The sequence below is a fragment of the Ovis canadensis genome, chromosome 10, assembly GCF_042477335.2.
Source record: "Ovis canadensis isolate MfBH-ARS-UI-01 breed Bighorn chromosome 10, ARS-UI_OviCan_v2, whole genome shotgun sequence".
NCBI classification, from domain to species: domain Eukaryota; kingdom Metazoa; phylum Chordata; class Mammalia; order Artiodactyla; family Bovidae; genus Ovis; species Ovis canadensis.
The window spans coordinates 30,086,573-30,111,010 of record NC_091254.1 but is presented as its reverse complement, the minus strand read 5'-3'; the positions used below and the strand labels follow the sequence as shown (position 1 = coordinate 30,111,010).

Genomic DNA, 24,438 nt, shown 5'->3' with positions numbered 1-24,438 from the left:
CTGGTCTGCCTACCCCGGCATCTCAGAAGTGGAAGGTTTTAGCCTTCCGTTCTCTCACTGTTCATCGTTTGCCCCAACTGCACACGCTCGCAGTTATTTTTAGTCCCTTATGGTTTTTTTGGTATTCTGTTTGAGGAGACGTTTTTCCGAGTACAGCACTGCAGTAACAGGCCCCAGGTCCATTCCTGTCTCACTAGGAATGTCTCTGCACATCACACCCCTCATCTCAGGCATCATGTTGCACGTATGCTAAAAAGCTAGCCTCATGATCTCGGCTGGCTGGTTCCCTAGAAGAGAGTTCCCAATCAGATATCTGGGGAAAGACAGGCAAAGAAATTTCTCTCTAAAGTCCTTAGAGCAGACAGGAAGATTTCGGGTCTGATACCTGCAGCTTATCCCATTGTGCAGAGTAATTACTAACATTTTTTAAATTTGGGGATGCCCTGCTTTAGAGACATCTATTCTTGGCCCTTCATTCAGTCACTGGTCATTTACTTTGGGGACCTTTTATTATTCATCAGGCACTGAGCCAACTATTGGAGAGAGAGTGGGGAACAGGCCACACAAGGTCACTGTCATTGAAACACTTAGGGTCTAGTGGAAAAGAAGGGCTGAACAAGTAAACATGGAAATGGAACCACAAATAGAAATAGGGTAAGTGCTCTACGAGAAAATAACAGGGTGGGAGGGTCGGGAAGGAACAGTAAGAGAGGTCAGAGAGACTGGCCAGCCGTGGGAGCCCTGGAGTGGAAAGTGGATGTGAAGTTGCTCAGTCGTGTCTGACTCTCTGCGACCCCGTGGACTGTAGTCCACCAGGGTCCTCCGTCCATGGGATTCTGCAGGGAAGGATGCTGGAGTGGGTTGCCATTTCCTTCTCCAGGGGATCTTCCCGACCCAGGGATTGAACCCGGGTCTCCCACATTGCAGGCAGACGCTCTACCCTCTGAGCCACCAGAAGGCTCTACCCTCGAAGCCCCCCTGGGGTGGGGTCCGCGTTTAATTCTCAGTGCAAGAGAAAGCAGTCAGGGGACTGTGAAGCTGTGGATGTCCTGACGTGGTTTATATTTTCCCAAGAACACTCCTGGCAGAGAATGACTAGGGCAGCAGCACCAGTAACAGGAAAGCCAGTTAAGAGCGTGGAGCAATAACCCAGACTCGAGGCGGCGCGGTTAGCTGCGAGCAGTCGCGGCGGGTCGGAGGAGAGAGGAAGGATCCGAAATAGATTGGCAAACAAGAATCAGTCCTTCCTGGGGCCTCCCTGGGGGTCCAGTGGTTCAGACCCCGTGCTTCCAATGCAGAAGCTGGGGGTTCGATCCCTGGTTGGGAAACGAAGATCCTACATGCCATGTGGCTCAGCCAAAGATAAGAATAAAATTATTTTTTTAAAGAAATATTTTTTAAAAAGGAGAATTAATCCTTCCCACCCTCAAGAAGTTTGCATGCTGTTGGCAAGACAGATGTAGAAACTGTTTAATGTCGCAAAATCATTACTTTCATGGAAATAGAGAAGGTATAGAGGAATATGGAGGTATATGGAGCCTAGGGTGGAACATGGAAAACCCCCTGGGCAGATGTAGGTGCTCACAGTTGTTAAATCTGGGGAGTAAAAATAAGTGTTTGCTGAGTAAACTGATTTTGCCAAGGGGGTGGTGCTTCCAGCAGAGGCTGCAGCCTGGGGAACGTGCCTGGCAGATGTCCAACCATAGGGACCTTGGCAGACATCCAGCCACGGACCAAGGCCCCGCTCACAGTATCCAGACCACCCTGCCTGCACCTCTTCCACTGTGCTTGTCACTCTGTGTATGGAAATCTGTTTCTGACTGTCTGTTTTTCTCCCCAGTTTGAAACTCCTGGGAGGCAAGTCTGTGTTCCAATTATTGTAGCAATAGTATTTCTTAATGAATAAGCAAGTCTTCCAATAATGGCGCCACTAAACACCAATCACTCCCTCACTTTGCAGCCCTCCTGGTTGACTTCGTGTCATTTCAAAGGTGATGCCTTCAGCTGTGGTCTCTCTCCAACCAGCTCCCAGAGGGTAAACCCTCTGTCTCCTCTCTCTGTGCCTTTTCATGGGCCACCAGGTACTGATCTACACTCTCCAAGGGCCATCCCAAGACCACTGAATGAAATGAGTGCACGATCTGCGGTAGGTCATCACTGACTAACGGGTTTTTATTCCTTCCTCAGTTGCCAGGACGATGCAGTACTGACTGCCTGCTGCAGAAGGCTCCATGTGCTAAATGCCTCCCAGCATGTCTGCTGAAAATCTTGAGCCATCAGGAACACCACCTCCTCACCCTTCCACAACTTTCCACCACGACACGCAGAGCTTCTCCTCGAAGGAAGAAGGTACTAAGGGAGATGAGCAGAGTTTAACAGAAGGCCTTTTACTTCCTAAAGAGGATGAGACTCCAGAGAAAGAGCAGTACCTGGAGGAGGAGGCAAATTACCTGAAAGGAGACAATTATCAGTTTGAACAAGATTATCCGTATGAACAGGATCATTGGGGCCATAAGGATCTGCCGAAGAAAGAGCTCCTGGAAGGGAAAATGTTTCTGTATAAGAAGTTTCTGGAAGCAGGTGAGTATCTGGGGAGGACATCCCATAGGTGGTGGTTCTAGCTCATCACAAGGCCCAGGAAAAAAAAGAACAGGCTTGAGTTAAAGCCAGAGCACAAATGATCAGTCCTAATCACCATGCTGACAGCCTCATGAGTCATTTTTGACCAACCTACTCAAGACTTCAGTAGCTGTGCCCCCAAGCCCTGAGCCTACCAAGCAGACAGGGAGACCTGATGACCCAACAAGAAGCCTCTGTTCCTAAAAAGCAAAACCAGACAAACAGAACACACCCCCTGATTTGTATCTTTTCCTTTCCTTGTTGCACAAGTAACACATGTGCATGGTGGATGTTTGAGAAACTGTATACAAGTAAAAAGGAAAAAGCAAAAGCAAAAATTAGTTGTATTCAGGGTCTTCCCCAGTGGTCCACTGGCTAAGATTCCACACCTCCACTGCAGGGGCCATGGGTTCAATCCCTGGTTGGAGACTTAAGAGGCCACATGCTGTGTAGCCAAAAAAAAAAATCTTAGTTCCCTGACCAGGGGCTGAACCCACACCCCTGGCAGTGCAAGCACCAAATCCTGACCACTGGACCACCAGGGACTTCCCCAAACCATATTTTTAATTGGTTTCCTGTTACTAATCATTTATTGCTTTTGTTTTCTGTTACCTTTTAAAATAGCATGTTGATAAATATCCTTATAGCTAAATTTTATTAATGAGCTCTAATTACTTTCTAGAACACATTTCCATAATGTGTTACCAAGTCAGCAAAGACTAGGATGCTTCCCTGGGTGCCCACTCAGACCCTGGAAGGCATCATCTTATGCTGCTGGTGGGCATTTAACTTTGGAGTGATTTCTCTTATCCTAAGGCTCACATTTTCCCTGTACCGTTTCTGCAGTTGGCAGAAACTCTTCCTTAAAAAGCTGGCAGCTCTTCCTTAAGTTGGGTTTTATCATTTGGCAGTGGCCTCCTTGTGCTATTGCTTCAAGTGGGTAACATGCATTTATTCACAGGCCATGCAGTGTCTTCCCTTGATGTTATGACTGCATGGCCATATCCAACCAGAAACAGAAAGTTGAAAATCCAGGTCATCTGCATCACCTTAATGCTGACCTAGAAACAGAACTATTTTCTGGAACAAGCAACCATCTCAGGCAGCTTGAATCTTTAAATCCCAATCTGACTGCGCACAACCCACATCCTAAAAGCTGGGTGGTTTCGGCAGCCACACAGGTGTTTCACCTTCACATCCTACCCATCAAATCATGACAGATGTATCATCCTATCAATACACTCGTACTGCCCTCAGCAGTTCAGTTAGTACATTGGAGAGGTCATTCCTCTTGCGGGGAGATTTTCTCTTCTGCGTGTCTGCACCACTGAGCTCCCTCTCAGGATCCTAACAGCCCTGTTCTTCAAGTACCAAGGGTCATTCTAATACTGAAAAACAGCATTCAAGCCATTTCTTTTGCACAGTATGAATCAAGCATTCTTCACATGTCCCCGCTCTGTGTCGGACCTTCGTAAATATATTACCCACCAGAGTAGGACAGATAGAATGCTGTCGAGTGAATGGAACTGTGTGTAAAGCAAAAGCTTTGAAAATAAATGCCCTGCTAGCAAATACTGGCGAGGCACTGGAAAAAATAAAAAAAAAAAACTGTAGGAGAATACTACAATGCCTTTAAAGGCACATGCAAGCATATCTTAGTCTATGAAAACTCAGGGTACTGAGCCAGACTGTACAAACCAGATTAAATTAAAGGGGTTTACAAGAGGATCTTTAATTTTCAAAAGAATTTACATCACGATTTCTTTATGCAGAATTTCTCCCCAAGACCTTAAAGATGTAACTGTTTATCCTTTGTTTTGAACCTCAGTGTCAAACAAGAGTGCTTTCCTGACTCATAACAGAGGTTCAGTAAATGCAAACTGGATCAAGTTCAATTTCATTCATTTCACAAAGCCAGGTGTATATATAGACACACACATACACAAACACACTTTTTTCTTGCTTTTTTTGGTTTTCATTTTGACTTTTGATTTTTATGGTGGGGTATAGTTGATTTACAATGTTGTGTTAGTTTCAGGCGTACTGCAACATGGATCAGTTATACGTACACGTATGTCCTCTCTTTTTTAGATTCTTTTCCATATAGGCCATTACAGAGTTTTGAGTTCACTGTGCTATCCAGTAGGTCCTTATTAATTAACTACTTTATATATATATATATATATATATATATAACTACTTTGTATATGTCAATCCCAATCACTCATTTATTTTTAAAAACAGCATTGTGAATTCATCAGTGTCTATAAAATGAACCCACAATGACAAATAGGCTTCCATATCACAGGCTAATGGATGAATTATTAGAGGTCAGTGGGGAAGCACTGTCATGAGACGGATTCTGATACCTCATGTGGCCTCAGAAGGAGAGAGTGCCATGAGCCACTAGTGATGTCTGCCGCAGCATCAGGAGACAAGGAGGGAGCCTGATGCCATTTATTGATTTGCTGGCAGATGTGAGCCTGTCACAAAGAGCACTTCTTTCTTCCTCTCTCAAGAGCTTGACTGCATAGGTGTGAACACCAGTTTTCTCCCATTTATCTCACATGAGTTTGGGCAAGTCACTTAACTGCTCTTAGTTTTCTTAGCTGTAAATTAGGTATAACACTGAAAGTTGCTCAGTCGTGTCCGACTCTTTGTGAACCCACAGACTGTAGCCCACCAGGCTCCTCTGTCCATGGGATTCTCCAGGCAAGAATACTGGGATAGGTAGCCTATCCCCTCCAGGGGATATTCCCAACTCAGGTCTCCCACATTGTAGATGGATTCTTTACCATCTGAGCTACCAGGAAAGCCCAAGAACACTGCAGTGGGTAGCCTATCCCTTCAGGGGACCTTCGCGACCCAGGGATTCAACCAGGGTCTCCTGCATTGCAGGCAGATTCTTTACCAGCTGAGCTACCAGGAAGGCCCATAGGGATAACACTAGACCTACATTATGTGAAGATTAAAGGGGTTAAATTATGTAAAGCATTATGAGCTATGCCAGGCATATAGCATTTTAAGCATATAACCTAGGTAAGTATTAGCTATTATTATTATAATATATTATCATTCCCTTTACCACTGACTTGTGACAGGTAGGTAACATCCCCTGGCCACATTGCTCTCTTTTGTAAAATGGACATAACGGAAAGACAAGAGAAGACGCAATGAACTAGGGTGTGGGAGGAATCTGTCCCCACCCAACTACTCTGCAGGCAGGTCAGTTTCACCGACTCTCATTGCCCTGGACCAATCAGTGCAGTGTCAGACCAACGACCCCATCCCCTCTCTTCTTTAAAGGGATGATTTTCTCCATGGTTTGTGAGAAAATCCAATACAATTGGATGAGCAAAACTGAATATCAACGCAGCATCAACTGTCGCTGAATAATCAACAGTCACGTGTGACGGATCTCCCCGCATTTGAACCGGGAGGTTCCAAATCATTTTTGTGAAGCATGGGTGTGAACCCGGGGGTGCCATAGTTGGAAGATCCAGCACAAGGGTGGGCCTTGGACCCTGGGCGTGTCGATTAGCTCTTCCAGGTTTCACTTTTGCCATGTGAAAAAATACCCTGTGACCGTGGCGGTGTTCTTTCATTTTCATTCTGAACATGCTTTGAAAGCACTCCCACACCACACAATCGTCAGGTGTAAAAAGGCATGTCTGATCTCACAAGGTGCAGGAAGGTTCTAGAAGGAAGAAATACAATCTACATTTCTGACATGTTGTCATAGAACAGGAAACCACCCCACAACATGGTCCCTTTTGTTTATTTAGAACCTAAGACCTTCCTGTGATATTCTCCTCTGTCCACGGGATTCTCCAGGCAAGAATACTGGAGTGGTTTGCCACGCCCTCCTCCAGGGGATCTTCCCGACCCTGGGATGGACCCCGAGTCACATCTCCTGACTGGCGGGCGGGTTCTTTACCACTAGCGCCACCAGGGAAGACCTTCCTAAAGATGAACTCTGCTCTGTGACAAATGCTGCTGTAGAGATGTCACAGTATATTGATTCATAATGTGTCTACTTAATGACATTTTGAGACACACAGTCCACGGGATTTGATTTTCTTACCTCTTGCTAGCTCCTCTTGGGTGGCTCTGAATGCTGTTTGACTTAAATGCTATAATTTGGTTGCTGTTTCCAGGTGAGAGTTGGCATCCCAGGGACCATTTCTAAATGGGGAACCTAGCAATTCTGTGTATTTAAAAAGAAAGGCTTGAGATATACTGATAAGGCAGAGACAGGGGAGACAGACAACTTGTCAAGCAGCAAAGTTCACAAATAAGCCAGGGCTTCCCAATCCGGGTGCCTTGAGTCAGCCACTACTGGGGAGAGATGCTAGGTCCCCAGTTCTCGCAGCCTCCACGCTGCTCCCATACAAACAGCATCATTCTCTATGCCTGTCTTGTCCTGAAGGTTAGGAATACAGTCCAGTGACATAGGGTGTCTAGCGTACATTTCGGCCTTAATTTCCATCAAGTCTTCAGCCACTCTTTACCTCCCGCCTCTCTTTACAAATGAGGATCCTGGAATCTGAGAGAGGGTATGTGACTTCTCCAAGGCCATGGAAAATAACTAAGAGTCAGGAGATGCTCCCAAGCCTTCTCTTTCTCTTCTAATCTCTTCTCTTTTTCTCCTTTCTCCCCTCCTTTCATCCTTTGTTTCTGCTTTTTCATAAATTATATGCATAGTTTAATTGGAGAGGAGTAACATAAAATGAAGCAAAATCTACTTCTGTCCATTTTCTCGTGGAAAATGTGAAAAGTAGAAAGACATCCCCCCACCTACCAACATCCGAATATAAATAAGGCTGAGGCACATTTTAGCAGTTTTATTCTGTCCCTGCTGCTCTCATTTCTCACATGCTTGCTGGTCATGGTGGCCCTTGTTTTGTCTTGATTTTACCATTTCAAATACGCTGTATATACAAGCCTGTGTTTTACTTTTGTTACTTAGTGCTGTGACCTTCACCTTTGGCCATATTGCTTAATGTTTGTAGCCATCATTTTATTTTTTAGTATTGATGTATTATTGTTATTTGTTTTGGCTGTGGCAGGTCTCGATTGCGTCACGTGGGATCTTCCACTGTGGCAGGCAGTCTTCTCCAGTTACGCGGGCGGGGTGGGATCTTAGCCCCCCAACCAGGGATCAAACTCACACCCCCTGCACCAGAAGGGAGCCTCTACCCGCTGGACCACCAGGGAAGTCCCTGTAGATATCATTCTAATAGCCAAGTAATATTCCTTGGTAGTAGTCTATCTCATGGGTGAGCTATGGATAAGTGTTGAACATTTAAGTTTCTCATTGAAATTTTCTGATTCTCGTTTCTTTACACTTCCACTGTGCCATCCTCTATTCCTAGAACCGATGCTCTATTTTATCCCAATTGTACCTAAAATACTTGATGTCATATCATTCAAACCCAACAGTCAGGTGATTAAATGACACAAGTATAATTTGTAAAGTGAAATACCATTTTTTAAATATTTATGTCTTCTGAACCTCAGCCCTCTTTCCTGCATAGAAAAAAATATCCTTCATCCTGTGGCAGAGGGGGGACTCTATGATAACCCAAAAGATTAACAAAGCAAACTTGAATGTCCCAAATCCACAATTTCATGAAAATTATCTTCTTGAGCTCTAATTTTATAAAAATTTTAACCTCGTGATTTCTAAAGGAAACAGAGAGAACAACAACAAAAAAAGCAAAAATAGAAAAATTCTGTAAATCAGGGCTTCTCCACCTCAAACCCAGCATCACATAATTAATGACAGGTTTTTTAACAGAAAGAAAGTTTCCTTTTTTTTCCCCCTAACATTGTCTTTCTTTTATTTTTTCCAACAGACTTCAAGGCTCATTCTTCACAAACCCTGCCTGGTCTTAGAGCAAGGTAAAAGGTTTTTGGGGTTTTTGGGGGGTTTTTTTCCGATAAATCAAGGTGAAAATTCATGCTGAGGGCTGATGCTTCGTAGCCTTTGCAGTCCCAAAGACTGGGAGCAGGGGTGAGAATGGGTAGGGGTGCAGGGAGCAAGACCTCTGAGAAAGAGGGGTTTGGGGGCGGTCTCCTAGAAGTCACACACAAAGGACCTCCCAATACTATTCCCCTTTGCCATTCAAGCCACTCACAAGCTGAGAGATGAGCCCCAGGATCCAGAGCCCTGGGCACCCAGAACTATGGAAAGAGCAGCGGCCAGCTGAGCCTAGAAAGGAGGTTAGCGTGGGGAAAGACGGCCAAGGGCCCTGGGCATCGCTCGTAGTGAAGAGGTATGTGAACGCTGCAAGGAAATTGCCATCTTCCTCACTCAGGCATATTCCAAGCTCCAAATGATCAGGCAGTGAGTATTCGTGGAACTCCTGCCACAGGGCTTGACCCACGCTAGATGGTCACTGCAAGAGCCGTGGACAGAAACCTCTGTGTGCTCCGCTCTGTAGACACCCCTGCGGGGCAGGGGACACACGAGCTCTGGTTCACAGTCTTCGTCCCCTACATCCGCCCCAAAGGATGACTGGGGGAAGGCGGTCACTGACTTCCAGCGGGGAAGTGGGTTGACACTAGATACAAAGAAAGCACAAGGCTGGCTGGGTTACACTGAGAAGCAGGAATGAAACCTGCTCTAGCGTGCAGGGAAGACATAGGCTATAACTTGAGGACCCGGGGCTCCGTACAGGGGCACCCCCTCCACCTGGTGAGGTCGGCTCCCCACTCCCATCCTCCACCAGCCCCTCTGTATCATGCTTCACGCTTTCAGAGGCTCAGCATCTGCCAGGACCACCCCACTACGCCAATCCACAGAGGGAGTGCTTTCCGGAATCCCCTCCACTTCAGTCATTGACACTCACAGAAGCAAGCAACGTGACGCTGAAGGGGCCTGACAGTGAAGTGACCGGTCAGGCTGTGATGGAGAACAGGACCCCAGAGCCAGGCTACCTGGGCGTGAATCTCAGCTGCTCCACCCAGCCAGCTGTGTGTTGCAGGGCAGCCGCTTTATCTTCTGCCTTGGTGTTCCCATCTGTAAAATGGGGACAGGAAGAGTTTCTGCTTCCCCAGGGCTGTGTGTATCTGTGTGTGTGTGTGCGCGCACACACTCAGTTGTGTCTGAATCTTTGTGACCTCACAGACTGCAGCATGCCAGGGATCCTCTGTCCAGGGGAATTTCCTAGGCAAGAATACTAGAGTGGGTTGCCATTTCCTCCTCGAGGGGATCTTCCCCACCCAAGGATCGAACCTGAGTCCCTTGGGTCTACCTGCATTGGCAGGCAGATTCTTTACCATTGTGCAACCAGGGGTGGGGCTGTGGTGAGGACTAAACAAATACTACAACATTCAGAAAACTAAGATCATCGTATCTGGTCCCATCACTTCATGGCAAATAGATGGAGAAGCAGTGTCAGACTTTTTTCTTCTGGGCTCCAAAGTCACTGCAGATGGTGATTGCAGCCTTGAAATTAAAAGATGCTTACTCCTGGGAAGGAAAGTTATGACCAACCTAGACAGCATATTGAAAAGCAGAGACATTACTTTGCCAACAAAGGTCCTTCTAGTCAAGGCTATGGTTTTTCCAGTGGTCATGTATGGATGAGAGAGTTGGACTGTGAAGAAAGCTGAGCGCCGAAGAATTGATGCTTTTGAACTGCGCTATTGGAGAAGACTCTTGAGAGTCCCTTGGACTGCAAGGAGATCCAACCAGTCCATCCTAAAGGAGATCAGTCCTGAATATTCATTGGAAGGACTGATGCTGAAGCTGACACTCCAATACTTTGGCCACCTGATGCGAAGAGCTGACTCATTGGAAAAGACCCTGATGCTGGGAAAGATTGAAGGCAGGAGGAGAAGGGGACGACAGGGGATGAGATGGCTGGATGGCATCACCAACTCAATGGACATGGGTTTGGGGGGAATCCGGGAGTTGGTGATGGACAGGGAGGCCTGGTGTGCTGCAGTTCATGGGGTCTCAAAGAGTCGGACACAACTGAGCAACTGAACTGAACTGAACTCATGAGGGTGCAGTGGAGCCGGGGTTACCACGCGGGGTATGTGCAGTAAGGGCTCTGGGTCACTGTTAGCCTTCATTCTGCTCCCTAAGAGCCACCCGTAGAAAACTTAACACATGTAGAACGAGGAGCAAGATGCCCAGTCAGCTTTGTTCCCAACACAGGCACCCGTCCAGTCTTTCAGCCGTATTGCTGCTGAGTGTGCTTCTGTCCCCGGGCCCGGCGGGGAGCCCCAGGCCTCCCCTGGGTCTGCCCCCAGGCAGTTCAGTTTGGCTCCCCAGGGTCCAAGGCTGAGCCTGGGATGCTCAGAGAGGCCCTGGATTTTCCTCACCCAAGGCTGCTGAGAGACCGAAATCTCCACAAATCCTTTTGGGCAAGAAGTGTCCCACGGGTGTGTGTTTGCTAAGGTCAGTGGGGAGGGGTCACAGACTCAGGTCAAGTGTTCCCTGGGTTCCTCGTAAGCAGGAAAGCACCTGCCCCTAGCCCACGCACTTCTGCACGCCTGCTGTGAAGGTGCCCGGGCACACACCAGGGCCCGTCCCCGCTGTGAGGCAGCTACAGGAACAGACATGGAATCTAGGACCAGGGGCCCCGTCCTGCATCCCTGCATTGCTGATAAAGCAGGGCACTGGTGTTTGGCAACGCAGTCTAGCTTCCCAGGTGCTAAGGTCATAGCAGAGCCCTGGCAGGCACCCCAGGGGACCCTGCATCGTCCCAGCCCTGGGCAGGCATGGCAGGGAGGGCAAGTGTTCATGAGAATGAGCATGACCAGAGCGGCCCTCTGTGACCTCAAGCACAATCCTGGCGCCTGTCAGCCGGCCGCTTTGACTTCTCAAGGTCTGTCCACAGGGACTTGTATTATCTCCTTGAATCCCAGCAACATCCCACCAGCAGGATAAGACACTGAGCTCAGAGGAGTCCCCTGATGTGGCCTTGAGGCCCGGAGCAGGGCAAGACTTGACATCTGCCGGAAAAGCTCGCCCTTCTCCACTAGTTCTTGACCCTTGTGGTCACTTGACTGAAATCCACGCATCTTGCCACTTGCCCCGGGGCCCCTGCCCAATAGCGCACCCTGAGAACACAGCCACTCTGCCCGGGCCCGCCGGCCAGCACAGACCCACCCCCAGGCCCCGGGAGGTGGCACAAATCTGCCGTAATGCCCACAGACGCTGAAGGGAGAACGGCGTTCCGGTGGGGCGTTCCCTGCATCAGGGAACCCTGAGCCCCACAGGGAACCAGCCCATCTCCTGAAGGGCTGTTGAACTTCTTACTTTGCCTCTAAAAACAACACTGCCTCTAAGAGCCAGCACTGCCCACTCCCATTTTGTCCTCACCTATGGAGGTGTGGTGCAGCGGGGAAGTATGATTATCTAAAAGGTGTGGAACATTGGGGTATGGGCGTCTTTCTGAATTACGGTTTTCACCATTTGGTTACCATGCGGAAAGCTGCTCTGTAACACAAGGAGCCCAGCCTGGCACTCTGTGACAATCTAGCGGGAGGGGTTGGGTGGGGTTGGGGGGTAGTTCAAGAGGGAGGCGATATATGTATACTTCTGGCTGAGTCACGATGTTGGACAGCAGAAACCAACAGAACATAGTAAAGCAATTATCCTCCAATTAAAAACAAAAATGGTGTGGAAACCAAGGCATGGAGAAGTCAAGGGGCTTACCCAAGGTTACTCCACTCTACTCAAAAGAGCCAAGACGCCAACTCGGACCAGCCGATTCCAAAGTCTACTTCCTTCCTACCGTCCATAGTCACTGCCCGCCTTATCAGCTGGGCATTTCCCTCATGCCTGCCTCTGCCAACGGGGCCAGTCGACCTGACATGACTTCAGGGTCAAAAGCCCCTCTCATCCCTCTGACGTGGTTTCCTGCCTACTTAGCAGAGATTCCTGAGGAAGGGCACAGTGCGGGGCAGGGTGCTGGGGCCCCTTTTCAATCCTGAGCTCCCAGGTAGCAGGGTCTGCACCTCACACCCGAGGGCCTGTCCTCGGGCCCTGCAAAACCTTCCCTGAAAATGGTGCTGTGTGCAGTGGGTGGACTGGCAGGCACAGACCCCAGTGCTTGACTTGAAGCGCTGTTCTGCTCTGCCTGAGGCAGCCATGAGGCAGGAAGGGCGACTGGAATGAGCAGGGTGGTGAGCTGGCAGGGGCAGAGAATGTTCTGGAAGGCTGGACTGTCTATTACGGAAGCCTGGCCCACTGGCCTTTGAAGGCGTCTGCAGATCCTTTCCCTCTAAGTGAGGCAGGAGCTGGCACCCAGAATAGCCCACGGGGCTATTTTTCATTCCCCTGTGATGGTCCTGGGATGGGCGGAAGTCTGCGTGGGCCAGGGAGCGGCCACCACCACCCCAACCTCCCTGCAGGCAGCAGCCGTGGGGCTTCTAACCCGGCCCCTGCCTGGAGGTGGACCGTCTGTGGCTGGTATCCCTCGGGTAACCACCTTCTTCACTGTCCCTCCTCCCACCCCCTGAACCTGCCAGCAGCAGGCCTCTTCTCGAGGACACGATGCCATCCTCATCGTTTGTGACGCATGAGGGAGAGCTTCTGACCTCCCAGGACCAGAGTACACAGACGGAGTGGATTTATGAAAGCAAGATGGGTATGGGACCCCACTCCCCACATCCACCTCGAGGCCAGGCTCCCGGGGTGCTGGGGAGACATGGCCTCGTGGGTGTCCCATGGAGGTGGAGCATCGAAGCTAGAGCATCGCCCGTCAGACTGATGATGCATACAGCTTCCTGGGCCATCCTGTCCCTGTGACCCCCGCCTTCCCTTCATCCTAGACCCCCCTCAGAGAAAGAGCATCAGCAGAGTGCTATATACCTTCTCCCATCTCCCCCTGTCCCTTCATTAGTTTTCCTGTTCTTGTTCCACATGAACACAGGCCCTATTTCCCGTGGGGACACAGGCCATTTCCTTCCCAGATTACAGGCCGGTGCCCTGGGGACAGAGCCCATGTCTAAATAATCACGTGGTGAGAGGACTGGGACCCACCCCAGAATCTCTATCCGAGCGTGCAGTCAAAGCCAGCCCTGGTTCAGAACGAGCCAAGACCATCCATTGCGGGAATTTGTGTGGCCACAGTTAGGAGACACTCAAGAGTTTGGCGAGATTGCACTGAGGATCCTAATTCTCAGCCCAGTTAAGCCCAAAGGCCCTTTGCCCTAGGATCCTGGGAATGCACCCCGGAACGGCATCTTCTCTCACCAGGATTAATAATGTAAACCCAGCCTTAGTGAGACTGACCCATCACAGGTTCACACATTAGTTCCACACCTGTAGTCATGGCAGCAGTGAGTTGGATTCCCCACCGGCACCTCACTTCCCCACCCCCATCAGTGCCTGCTCGATTTTGTAGCTCAGATGTGGCTTACATGAAATTAGGAGCCAGAAACCCTATGAGGGAGAAGGGGCAGCGGAGGCAAGCCCACACGAGCCAGGAGTTCCAGGGTGCTGGCTGCCAGCACATGATGGGGAGGACTTTACAGGCTAAGTTGGTGCATGTGGGGGTTGTGTCAGGGGGTTTGTGCTCCGATGGAGCCCCGAAAACTGGAACCATTTCAGAGTCAGTAAGCGTGATGGCTGGGGAAAAAAATCTGAGCACTTATCTAAATATTCATAAGCAGGATTCTGGAAGTCATTTCCTGGGTAATCGCCTGTAAAGTGCCAATGCTAAGCCTGAAAGGAGGTGGGATAGGGAAAGGAGACAGAGGGAGGCTGAGGCGGGGGAGGGGCACCAGGGCCTGTTCACTCCACGGGGTACCTTCCTTCAGAGAGGGGCCCTCTGGAAATCAGTGTCTCATTTGCCACGTTCATTCACGATCCTTTTGGTCTCCAGGCTTAATTATAGAGCCAGTCACGTCTGGATCTAATTTAGGTTTTAAGTGCTCTGTGCATTTGGACGGTAGGGGCATGTTTTCCAGCCAAGTCTCTTTCCACTACTGAGTTCCTTTTTGATGACACCGTATGATGTGTGGGATCTTAGTTTCCCCAACCAGCGATGGAACTGGGGTGCCCCCTGCAGTGAAGTGTGGCGTCTTAACCACTGGACCACCAGGAAAGTCCCCAACGTGTGTTCAGTGTTTAGCACAAGTCTGGCCACCCACAGCAATACCTACTGATCAGATCCTGTGATGCTGGTGGCTTGGACCGAAGGTGTGGAGTGTTGAGCCTCTAAGCCAGGGTCAAGGTCACACCCCAGGCTCCTGCAGAGACGTGGGGGTGGTGGCTACGGCTGAGATTGGAACACAAAAAAAAGTCAGCAATTTCCTAAAATGTATGAAGGTTTTTCTTCTCCCTTCTGCCCATGGTTTACAATCAGTCTTTTGGAGAGTGTTAAAATAATAACTGGACAGATTTTACTGGCAATAGCTACATGATTGTGTCTGGCCAGTGGAATGGAGCAAAGAGAGTCATTAAGAGACTTCTCTGAAAGAGTGAAGAGTGAAAAGGAAGTGATGGGGAGTGGGGTGCAAGGGGAACCCCAGAAGTATGGAGCTCCAAACAGGAGGTCAGATCTAGTTAGGAGAAGCTGGAGGAAAGTGACACAGGGAAGATGCTCCGTGTGTGATGGGGACATGCCCCTGCCATGAAGAAAAGCCAGGCCCCCTGCAGCTGGAGGACAGGATACTAAGGGTTCCTGAGCATGGCAGATGCAAAAAAGAATCTGATTGGCCGAGGGCAAAAGCCACCCATCCACTAGTAGGAGAAACACAACTGAGGCTAAAGCAACTCAAAGTGCTGGTTTTGTGGGGGGCAGAGGGTCCCCAGGGGTGAGCGGAGGTGAGTGTTGGTGGTGATGGTGCTCAGGGTCCAGGACTGGGCATCCCCAGCACCGGCTGCCTGTAAAAATGCAGATTCCCAGGCTCTCTTAACAATCCCTGCCTGCATCCTTAACAAGATCCCCAGAGGATTCTCAGCACAAGAGTGCTGGAGAACCAGCAAAGCTCTAGGGTAGAATGGATTTCATTGGTGATAGATTCCTATTTTTAAAGTCTCTTTTTTTATTATGGGACTAAACCATGAAATTAGAAGACGCTTACTCCTTGGAAGAAAAGTATAGTATACAACCTAGATAGTATATTCAAAAGCAGAGACATTACTTTGCCGACTAAGGTCCGTCTAGTCGAGGCTATGGTTTTTCCTGTGGTCATGTATGGATGTGAGAGTTGGACTGTGAAGAAGGCTGAGTGCTGAAGAATGGATGCTTTTGAACTGTGGTGTTGGAGAAGACTCTTGAGAGTCCCTTGGACTGCAAGGAGATCCAACCAGTCCATTCTGAAGGAGATCAGCCCTGGGATTTCTTTGGAAGGAATGATGCTAAAGCTGAAACTCCAGTACTTTGGCCACCTCATGCGAAGAGTTGACTCATTGGAAAAGACTCTGATGCTGGGAGGGATTAGGGGCAGGAGGAGAAGGGGATGACAGAGGATGAGATGGCTGGATGGCATCACTGACTTGATGGACGTGAGTCTGAGTGAACTCCAGGAGTTGGTGATGGACAGGGAGGCCTGGCATGCTGTGATTCATGGGGTCGCAAAGAGTCGGACACGACTGAGCGACTGAACTGAACTGAACTGAACTGATTCAACCCCATACTCTCCATGGAGTTGAAACTCACCATTCAAAAAACTAAGGTCATGGCATCCAGTCCCATCACTTCATGGCAAATAGATGGGGAGACAATGGAAATAGTGTCAGATTTTATTTTCTTGGCTCCAAAATCACTGCAGACAGTGATTACAGCCTGAAATTAAAAGACACCTGCTCCTTGGAAGGAAAGCTGTGACAAACCTAGACAGCATATTAAAAAGCAGAGACATCATTTTCCCAACATAGGTCTATATAGTCAAAGCTATGGTTTTTCCAGTAGTCATGTATGGACGTGAGATCTGGACCATAAAGAAGGCTGAGCACTAAAGAACTGATGCTTTCAAATTGTGGTGTTGGAGAAGACTCTTGAGAATCCCCTGGACAGCAAGAAGATCAAACCAGTCAATCCTATAGGAAACCAACCCTGGATATTCTTGGGAAGGACTGATGCTGAAGCTGAAGCTCCAGTCCTTTGGCCAACTCATGAGAAGAGCTGACTCATTGGAAAAGACTTTGATGCTGGGAAAGACTCAAGAAGGAGAAGGGGGCAGCAGAGGATGAGATAGTTGGATGGCATCACTGACTCAGTGGACATGAATCTGAGCAACCTCTGGGAGATAGTGGAGGACAGAGGAGCCTGGCAAAGCTATAGTCCCAGGGTTGCAGAGTCAGATAGGACTTAGTGACTGAATGACAAATTCAACCCCAGGCACCAGAAACACCATTTTACATGGACTCTATAAACAGCACTTTGAAACAAGCATGGAGGTATAACCCCCAGATAAATAAATCCTTGAAACCTGTTACTACAGAGAGTGGCAGGTCTGACACGCAAGGAATGCTAAAGGCACCAGAAATGCCTCGTGGCTTGGGCGACGAAGCAGGCTGGAGGAGGACTGGAAGGACTATTTATGGCCCCGGGCGTCTACACCGCCAAGCACAGAGCAGGGTCATAAACAAAGCATACCAGAAATTCTAACACAGAGCATTATATCCCCGCTGGTAGAAATCCTCAAAACTTGGTGCCCCCCCACCCCCCGCGACACACACACACAATAAGCACCTATAAATATTTGTTACATGCTTGCGAAACTGCTGTTGAGTCCTTGTCAGACTCCCGATCAGATATGATGATGAGAGGGTGCACCCTTCCCTCAAGAGACGGTCTTGGTAGGCAAGGAGCTGTATGCAGACATTCGTACACGTGGAGAACGGTCTATGATCAACCTGGGCCAAATACTGAGGGCAAAATGACCAGGAGGAGCCGGCACAGGATCAGTAAGAACCCATCAAGGACTTCCCTGGAGGTCCAGTGGTTACTAATCTGCCTGCCAATGCAGGGGACACAGGTTCCATCCCTGGTCTGGGAAGACCCCACATGCTGAGGAGCAATGAAGTCCGTGAGCCACAGCTACTGAAGCCTGCCCGCCCAGAGCCCGTGCTCGGCAACAAGAGAAGCCACCGCCATGAGCAGCCCACACGCAGCCCGTGCCAGCCGAGACTAGAGCAAAGCCGTGCAGCAACAAAGACGCCGTGAGGCCACAAATAAACAAACAAATACTTTAAGAAAAAAAACAGATCGAGTGATGCTGGCTGTTATGTCACTTTGTGACAAGGTCATTAAATCAGGGGCTGTGGTAAAGCAGGAGGCCTGAGTTCCAAAACATGTTTCATTTTCAGAGCCTTCCTGATGTTCCTATAGACAAGATAGACAAACACGAGGTGGGAGCATCATGATCACGACGGCATGGCCGCTGTGGAATAAGCATCTGAAGAATCTGTTCAAGGATCGAGTCCACCCGTTTTCCAGTTGGGGGCCACGGTGCTCCGTCCAGCACAATATTTTATCATAGACTCAGATACAGATGTAGGGGGAATTCTGATACCTGTACACGACTGGAAGTGGTTGAGTCATGATGATAATGTGATCAGATTCTGAAAGATCTTGACAGCCAGAAACCCTGGATCAGGACTGGCTAAATAAAATAGAACGCTCATTTAGATTAGGCCCTGCTTGTAGGCCCACAAATACAGAAAGGAGGACAAGGGGGGAAAGCCCTGTCTGGTCTAGATGACTTACTCAACCACAGGCTCCATAAGTCAACAGCATGACTGATGTGACGGCCAGAAGCTTCACATAAGCAGAAACAACTACAAGGGTTTGGAGAGGGAGATGAGCCTTGCTGCAGCCTGCACCCCAAGAGCAGCCCAGGGCGCTGTTCACTTAGAAGGATTCCACCCTCCATGGGGACCAGAAGTGGACCAGCTGGGACTCAGAGGAGAAGCTGGCATGAGGCCGGCCTGGAGGTAACATCGCCACAGACAACTGCTGAAGCAAACGAGGGCGTTAAGTCTGGAAGACACGTGAGTCTGAGACAGAATAAGTGCCTTCGAATATCTGATGAGCTGCCGAGACCTGGCCTCCCCATCTGCACAGAAGGGCTGGAACAAGGCAGCTTGAGGAAAATTGGTTAAGAAAAGGAAACGGGTCCCAATGGCCAGAGCCATGCACAGTAGAATGTGCGTTCTTGGTAGTCAGAGAACTATTTCCCTGGTGGCTCAGAGGTTAAAGCGTCTGCCTACAATGTGGGAGACCCGGGTTCGATCCCTGGGTCGGGAAGATCCTCTGGAGAAGGAAATGGCAACCCACTCCAGTATTCTTGGAGAGTCCCCTGGACAGAGGAGCCTGGTGGGCTACAGTCCATGGGGTCGCAGAGAGTCGGACACGACTGAGCGATTTCACTTTTCAGTAGTCAGAGAGCTCTCTGTCTACGGAGGGTCAGTCTTAGCTGCCAGGCTGGCAGCATGGATCCTGCCCTCGTCAGGGAGGCTTTGCATCCATAGACAAGATCCATGTCCACAGACAGGGCTCAAATCCTAATGCTCCCATGAGCAGGGAAGCAGAGGCGGGTGCAGCTTGCCTCTGCTTTCCTATCATGGGCCTGCTCCTCCCTGCTATTAGGAATGGAATGTGTGTGTGTGTGTGTGTGTGTGTGCATATGCAGAGGAGGAAGAAGGGCAGGTAGGGGTCGGGGAGCAAAAAGGAGCAGGGATCACAAAATTCTAGAAAACATTGGCTCAGACGGTAATGAATCTGCCTGCAATGCAGGAGACCTGGGTTCAATCCCTGGTCAGGAAGATCCCCTGGAGAAGGGAATGGCAACCCGCTCCAGAATTCTTGCCTGGGAAATCCCATGGACAGAGGAGCCTAGCAGGCTACAGTTCATGGGATTGCAGAGTCAGATATGACCAAGCAACTAACACTTTCACTTTCAACCAAGAACTTTAGGAAAGTTCTCAAAAACTATAGTAGCCTCTCGTGGCATAACTCATCTGTACTAGCCAGGCCCCAGGGCCTCCCCACTGGCCCTCATTCTGCTCCTCTCTGGGAGCTCTTAATCACAAAACACAAGAGACACCCACTTCCTACAGTGACAGGTGTACCCCGTTATAAGCCCACACAGCCTGGAAGACACTTGGCTCTGTGGTTCCTATAGAGGGAGGAATACCCTTCAGGTCTCCCCAGCCATCCCCTCTGTCCTGGGGACCCTAACTGACCAGACAAGAAGAGGGCCTGCATTTCCCAGCCACTGTTTACTGCAGCCCCAGGGTTAAGTCAGCAAAGCTAAGAGGAAGATATGGGCAGAGGAAGCACCCAGTATATACCAGCAGTGGCCTCCAACCCAAGTTTTCTCCTCCGTGGATCAACTTTGGGTGCTAAGAAAGAACCTCAGACCCTAACTGTCCCATATGAACCCCCTGAAAAGTATAAGGTTAAAACTGGCAATGGCCATCGTCTTCTGTCATTTAACAGTGTTTTCAAAATCAAGATCGCCACGAGAGGAAGAATCAACAATGACGCTGGCCACCTTCAAGTCTGAGTCACAAGGTATCATTTCAACTTTATAATTTTACGATGATGTTAAATGACTCATGGAAGGTTCAGGTCCATCTGTGAGATGGTGAAAAGCACGGAATTAGCATGCCTCAGGCCAAAGAGAGTCCTCATGTAATCATTTTAGACTAGGGCAGCCTTCATTAAGGTCAGTGGGCCAAAGCCTTATTTCTAGAACTTGAAGTCAAGGCTCAGGGAAGAAGCTTCACCAAAGGGTAAAATGCTTTTAATTGTGAGTTAACATTGAGCTTTGAAAGGGGAGGGAATTCTATTCACCACTAGAGTTAGGAAGATGATGGATTACCCATTCTCAGTGTGTTCCATGACAACTACTGTGTATGAAATTATATTTATTGTACACCTACCGTGTTCTCGGCAGTGGTACGTCCATCTTCATATGGACAAAGCTATCCTACCCTCTCAGAACGTAAACTCGAGTGGAAAAGACGAACCGTGAGCCAAAGGAGGGGACTGGACGTGTGCTGAGCATAAGCTACCGCTCCACCTGCTGGAGATCACGGGAGCCTCTTATCCTACCATACACAGTCTCCGCCCCGGTCTCTCCAGATTCTCAAGGGTGAAGAGTTCACCATTCCACCTCCTATTAATCATTTTTCCTATTTGTTTTCAGCCTTTGTTCCAAGTGAAGGACCCCAAATGGCAGAAAACGGTGAGTCCCACATAACCTAACCAAAGATCCCTGCTCCCTGCACAGTGTCTGGGAATGGTGCCTCCCAGGCGGGCGGGTGCCTTGCTGGTCTGGCCAGTGCTGAGTCCTAGAGAGAACTGAGGAAAGTGCTGGGCACACAGTCCACGAAGCCAGAGGTGCTTCCCTGTCCTTAACTGAAGAGGGGAGACAGAAACAGAAAGAGGGTCTTGGGAGTGAGAAAGAATGGCCTGGGAACAGCCCAGAAGTCCATCTCTCTACTCAAGGTCTGTACAGGGACACCCGCACTTCAAGAGGGGCCAGGCAGTCAATGACTAGCTTCTCTGAAGTCTGGGCAGCAGGGCTTAATTGGGATGCATGGGTCCCTCCAGACAGACTCATTCCATGGCACCTTGGCAGGGAATGAATTAGAGCCCCTCCAGTGGTACTCTTAGAGCGTGATTCAGTTTTTACTAAAGGAGGGGACAGCTGAATCCTCTGAGGGAGAAGGACAGGGGAGGAGGTTGGGTTTTGGTGGCAGAATCCCAACTTGTACACATTGCTCCACCAAAATCCTACAATTAACCAGACCTAGTCTATGGTTTGGAGGCAGGCGTGGCAACCCACTCCGGTGTTCCAGCCTGGAGAATCCCATGGACAGAGGAGCCTGGCGGGCTACAGTCCATGCGATTGCAGAGTGGGACACGACTGAAGCGACTTAGCACGCACAAATCCTTTTATTGAATAAAAACAACGGAGGGAGGGTGAACTGCTGGGATGGGGGCAGGGAGGCGCAGGGTTACCCGCACAGGAGGCTTATCAAACAAACTCTTTCTCACTCTAGAATCTTCTCGATCTTATTCCATTTCCAGAGAGGAGAGCCAGGGCAGGCTAGTGCTGCTCAGACTTTCCTGTGCAAAGCATTCACCCAGGCCTTGTGTTAAAACGCAGACCCTGAGTCCAGGGGCCCGAGGGTCCGCGTTTCTCACGAGCTCCCGGCAGCAGCTCCTACAGGCAGGGTGGCAGAGCGGGCAACAGGCCCGAGTTTCACCCCTGTGCCCACTTCTCCAAGCCGGCCTGGGGGCAGTCGCCTACTGCTTCTCTCCTCCGTGTCCTGGTTTAGAACGCGGGGATCTGCCCTGTGCGGCAAACACACAGGACTCCAACATCCACCCCAAATTCAGAAGGCGTCCTTCTGTCAGGAGAAAACAGCTGCTAGAGGAGAGCCATTGTCTGGGAGGAGAGGAGTTAAGACCTGCTGGTAATCAGTCCGGGAGAGACGTCCCACTCCAGGGAGTGCTGTGTGCCCGGCTTCGTCGCGTTGGCGCTGGTCCCCTGAGCCGCCCTGAAGATGAGCTCCATGGTCCCCGCTACACGGACGAGGGGCCCAGGGTGCAAAGGGCTGAGTGACCCGCTGGGAAGGCCCTGGGTTACAGGGCCACCACTCGGGAACCTGGCCTGACACCTCCCCCACCTCCCCAGTCCTCCCATAGGGGAGACTTCGGGGGAAGATAATCCCACTGGAACAAAGGTAGACGTTGACAGAAATCCCCAAAGGGAAAGTTAATTAGGACTAAAGCTCTTCCTTCTCCTCCTGCCATAGTTAAGGCTGAGTTACTGAGGATTTACTGGACTTGTCTTGACACGTAGATGGGGCCGGTTGATGCTAATAAGGTTAATGATTTCAAGGAAACAAATGCCTCTGAACACGGCTGCGCCCAACTCTGGCCTGCCAAGTCCCCTTCCTCCCTTGACAAACACCTACTTCTGTTTTTCCCCCCCTCAAATTAAGTGTCTATTATTCAATAAAGCCTATTAAAAGACGGCACTGACAAATCACAGGGAGCTGCTGAGCTAGCAGGGTCAGAGGCAGGCTCCTCTCCTCCGTGGCCGGCAGGCACGTCCTCAGAGAACCTTGCTCGGGGGCTCTGTGCCCGGCCTCCCCAGGCTCGCGTTCTGCCAGCTCCACTACTCCTGAGGGCTTGCCTGAATTCCCGTGGGTTCTCGGCAGGTTTTCTCAACAAGAAGAAACTTCTCCAGGCCACAGCCCAGGCGGACAGTCTGGGGACACAGTGTTCTGGAATGGAGCCGGAAGGGCCCCTGCCTTTGCTGAGTTTGAGCCCCTCACTGGAGAGGGTGTGTGCTTGGAAGGACTTGGCGGGAAAGAACTACCAGCGTGGGGGCGAGGGGCACTCTGGCCACACAGGGGCCCCTGCAATGAGGCAGGTTTCCACCAGGAACAAGCCGAGGCTGGGGTGGGAGGTCTGCAGGCAGAGAGGCCTCTGGCCTGATGTCAGAACAGGCAGATCCAGCTGGGTGGAGCTCACCATCCCTCCAGGGGCCCAGAGGAGTCAGCGTTTCCATTACTGAACCAAAGTCCAGAGGCAGTGCAGAGATATCATGTATGGAGATGACAAAGAACGCCCCTCTCCACCCCCAGAGACCCATCAGACAGACTCAGTCAGCCCAGCATCACTCCCGGTAGATGTGCAGGGCTTTCTGAATGGCCCAGCAAGGAGGGGCTGGTGTCATCCTGGAGCCGAGACAGAGGCCACCATAATTTCCCCGGGGTTCCAATCATCACGTACGAGCCCTGTCCCCCCGGCTCCACCTCAGGATCCACACCTTTCCCGGAGCAGGGAATCTAGGCCCAAGTTGTAATTATCCGTTCCTCCATTCAATTCGCACCCCATCCACACTGGAGGTCTCCAGCCCCTCTCCTGGCCCACCGTCACCAGGCTGTGGTTGACCTTGAGAACAAAGGCATCTGCTATCTCCCAGAGACTTGGTTTTTGTTTTTTTAAGCTCACTGGCTTGGGGATTCATCTCTTAACGCTTTAATTAGCAATTACGAACCATCTGCAATTCTGGAGATGGGCAATTTTTGACAAAACTGACAGGAGATAGGAATATTTCTCAGGATTTCCAAGAGAAAATCACACTCAGTCAGAATAAATCTCTCTGGGAATAAGATCTAAATTCCTCTCCAGGGCCTACTAGGTCCTCCGAGAGCTGGCCTTGGCCCTCCCAGCTCACCTCACTCTCACTCCCCTCCGCACATACTGCGCCTCCCGCAGTTTGTCAGATACCTCAACAGGCTCCCACTCCCTCCCACCTCAGGGGCTTTGCACCTCCTCTGCCCACCCCACCCCCCCCACCCCCCGCCAGGGATGGTCCTCCCCAGCCATCTGCCTGCTCACTCCCTTGCTTCGTGCAGGACTCACTCAAATGTCACTTTGTCAGATGCACCTTCCCTGACCACCAGAAACACACACTTTCCTAAATCTGCCACTGAGATGCCCTTTCATTGCTGTTTCACCAATGTCTCCAAGTCAAATTTTAAGTGGTTTGATGAATGTAAAGTCTTATTGATGACCTATGCATTTGTAGTTAAAAGGTCAAGTGTAAATGCCGTAAATCTGTCTCTCTTTTCGTTTCTGTTTGTTTGTTGTTTCGGCTCCTTTTCCAAATGCCTCTCCTTTGGCTGTGCCTTCCACCACTGAAAGCCACGGAGTTTGATAACAAAGAGAGCTTTTGGGATCGTGTATTAAAAGACCCCATCAGCACACTGGAAGGTGATGAGGTCTTCGAGGATGAAGTAAGTTGGTTAAAAACTGGGAACACTGGCTCTGAATGTTGGGGTAGGGTGGCCTGGGGGCCAGCTGGACGTGTGTC

General features: G+C 49.9%; 2 protein-coding genes across 2 annotated transcripts in view; one reads left to right on the top strand and one right to left on the bottom strand.

Moving 5' to 3' along the window:
- Positions 1–24,438, bottom strand: part of CBY2 (chibby family member 2) — a 116,170-nt gene that overhangs the window by 78,494 nt on the left and 13,238 nt on the right. The gene's annotated exons all lie outside the window — the stretch shown is intronic.
- The window catches only part of ERICH6B (glutamate rich 6B), a 52,579-nt gene continuing 30,328 nt past the window's right edge, over positions 2,188–24,438 (top strand). Inside the window, exons 1-5 of the mRNA XM_069602104.1 lie at positions 2,188–2,580; positions 8,478–8,523; positions 20,037–20,111; positions 20,749–20,787; positions 24,270–24,361. Coding sequence (XP_069458205.1) covers positions 2,491–2,580; positions 8,478–8,523; positions 20,037–20,111; positions 20,749–20,787; positions 24,270–24,361 — 342 coding nt within the window. The 5' untranslated portion in view covers positions 2,188–2,490. The remainder of the gene's footprint in view (positions 2,581–8,477; positions 8,524–20,036; positions 20,112–20,748; positions 20,788–24,269; positions 24,362–24,438) is intronic.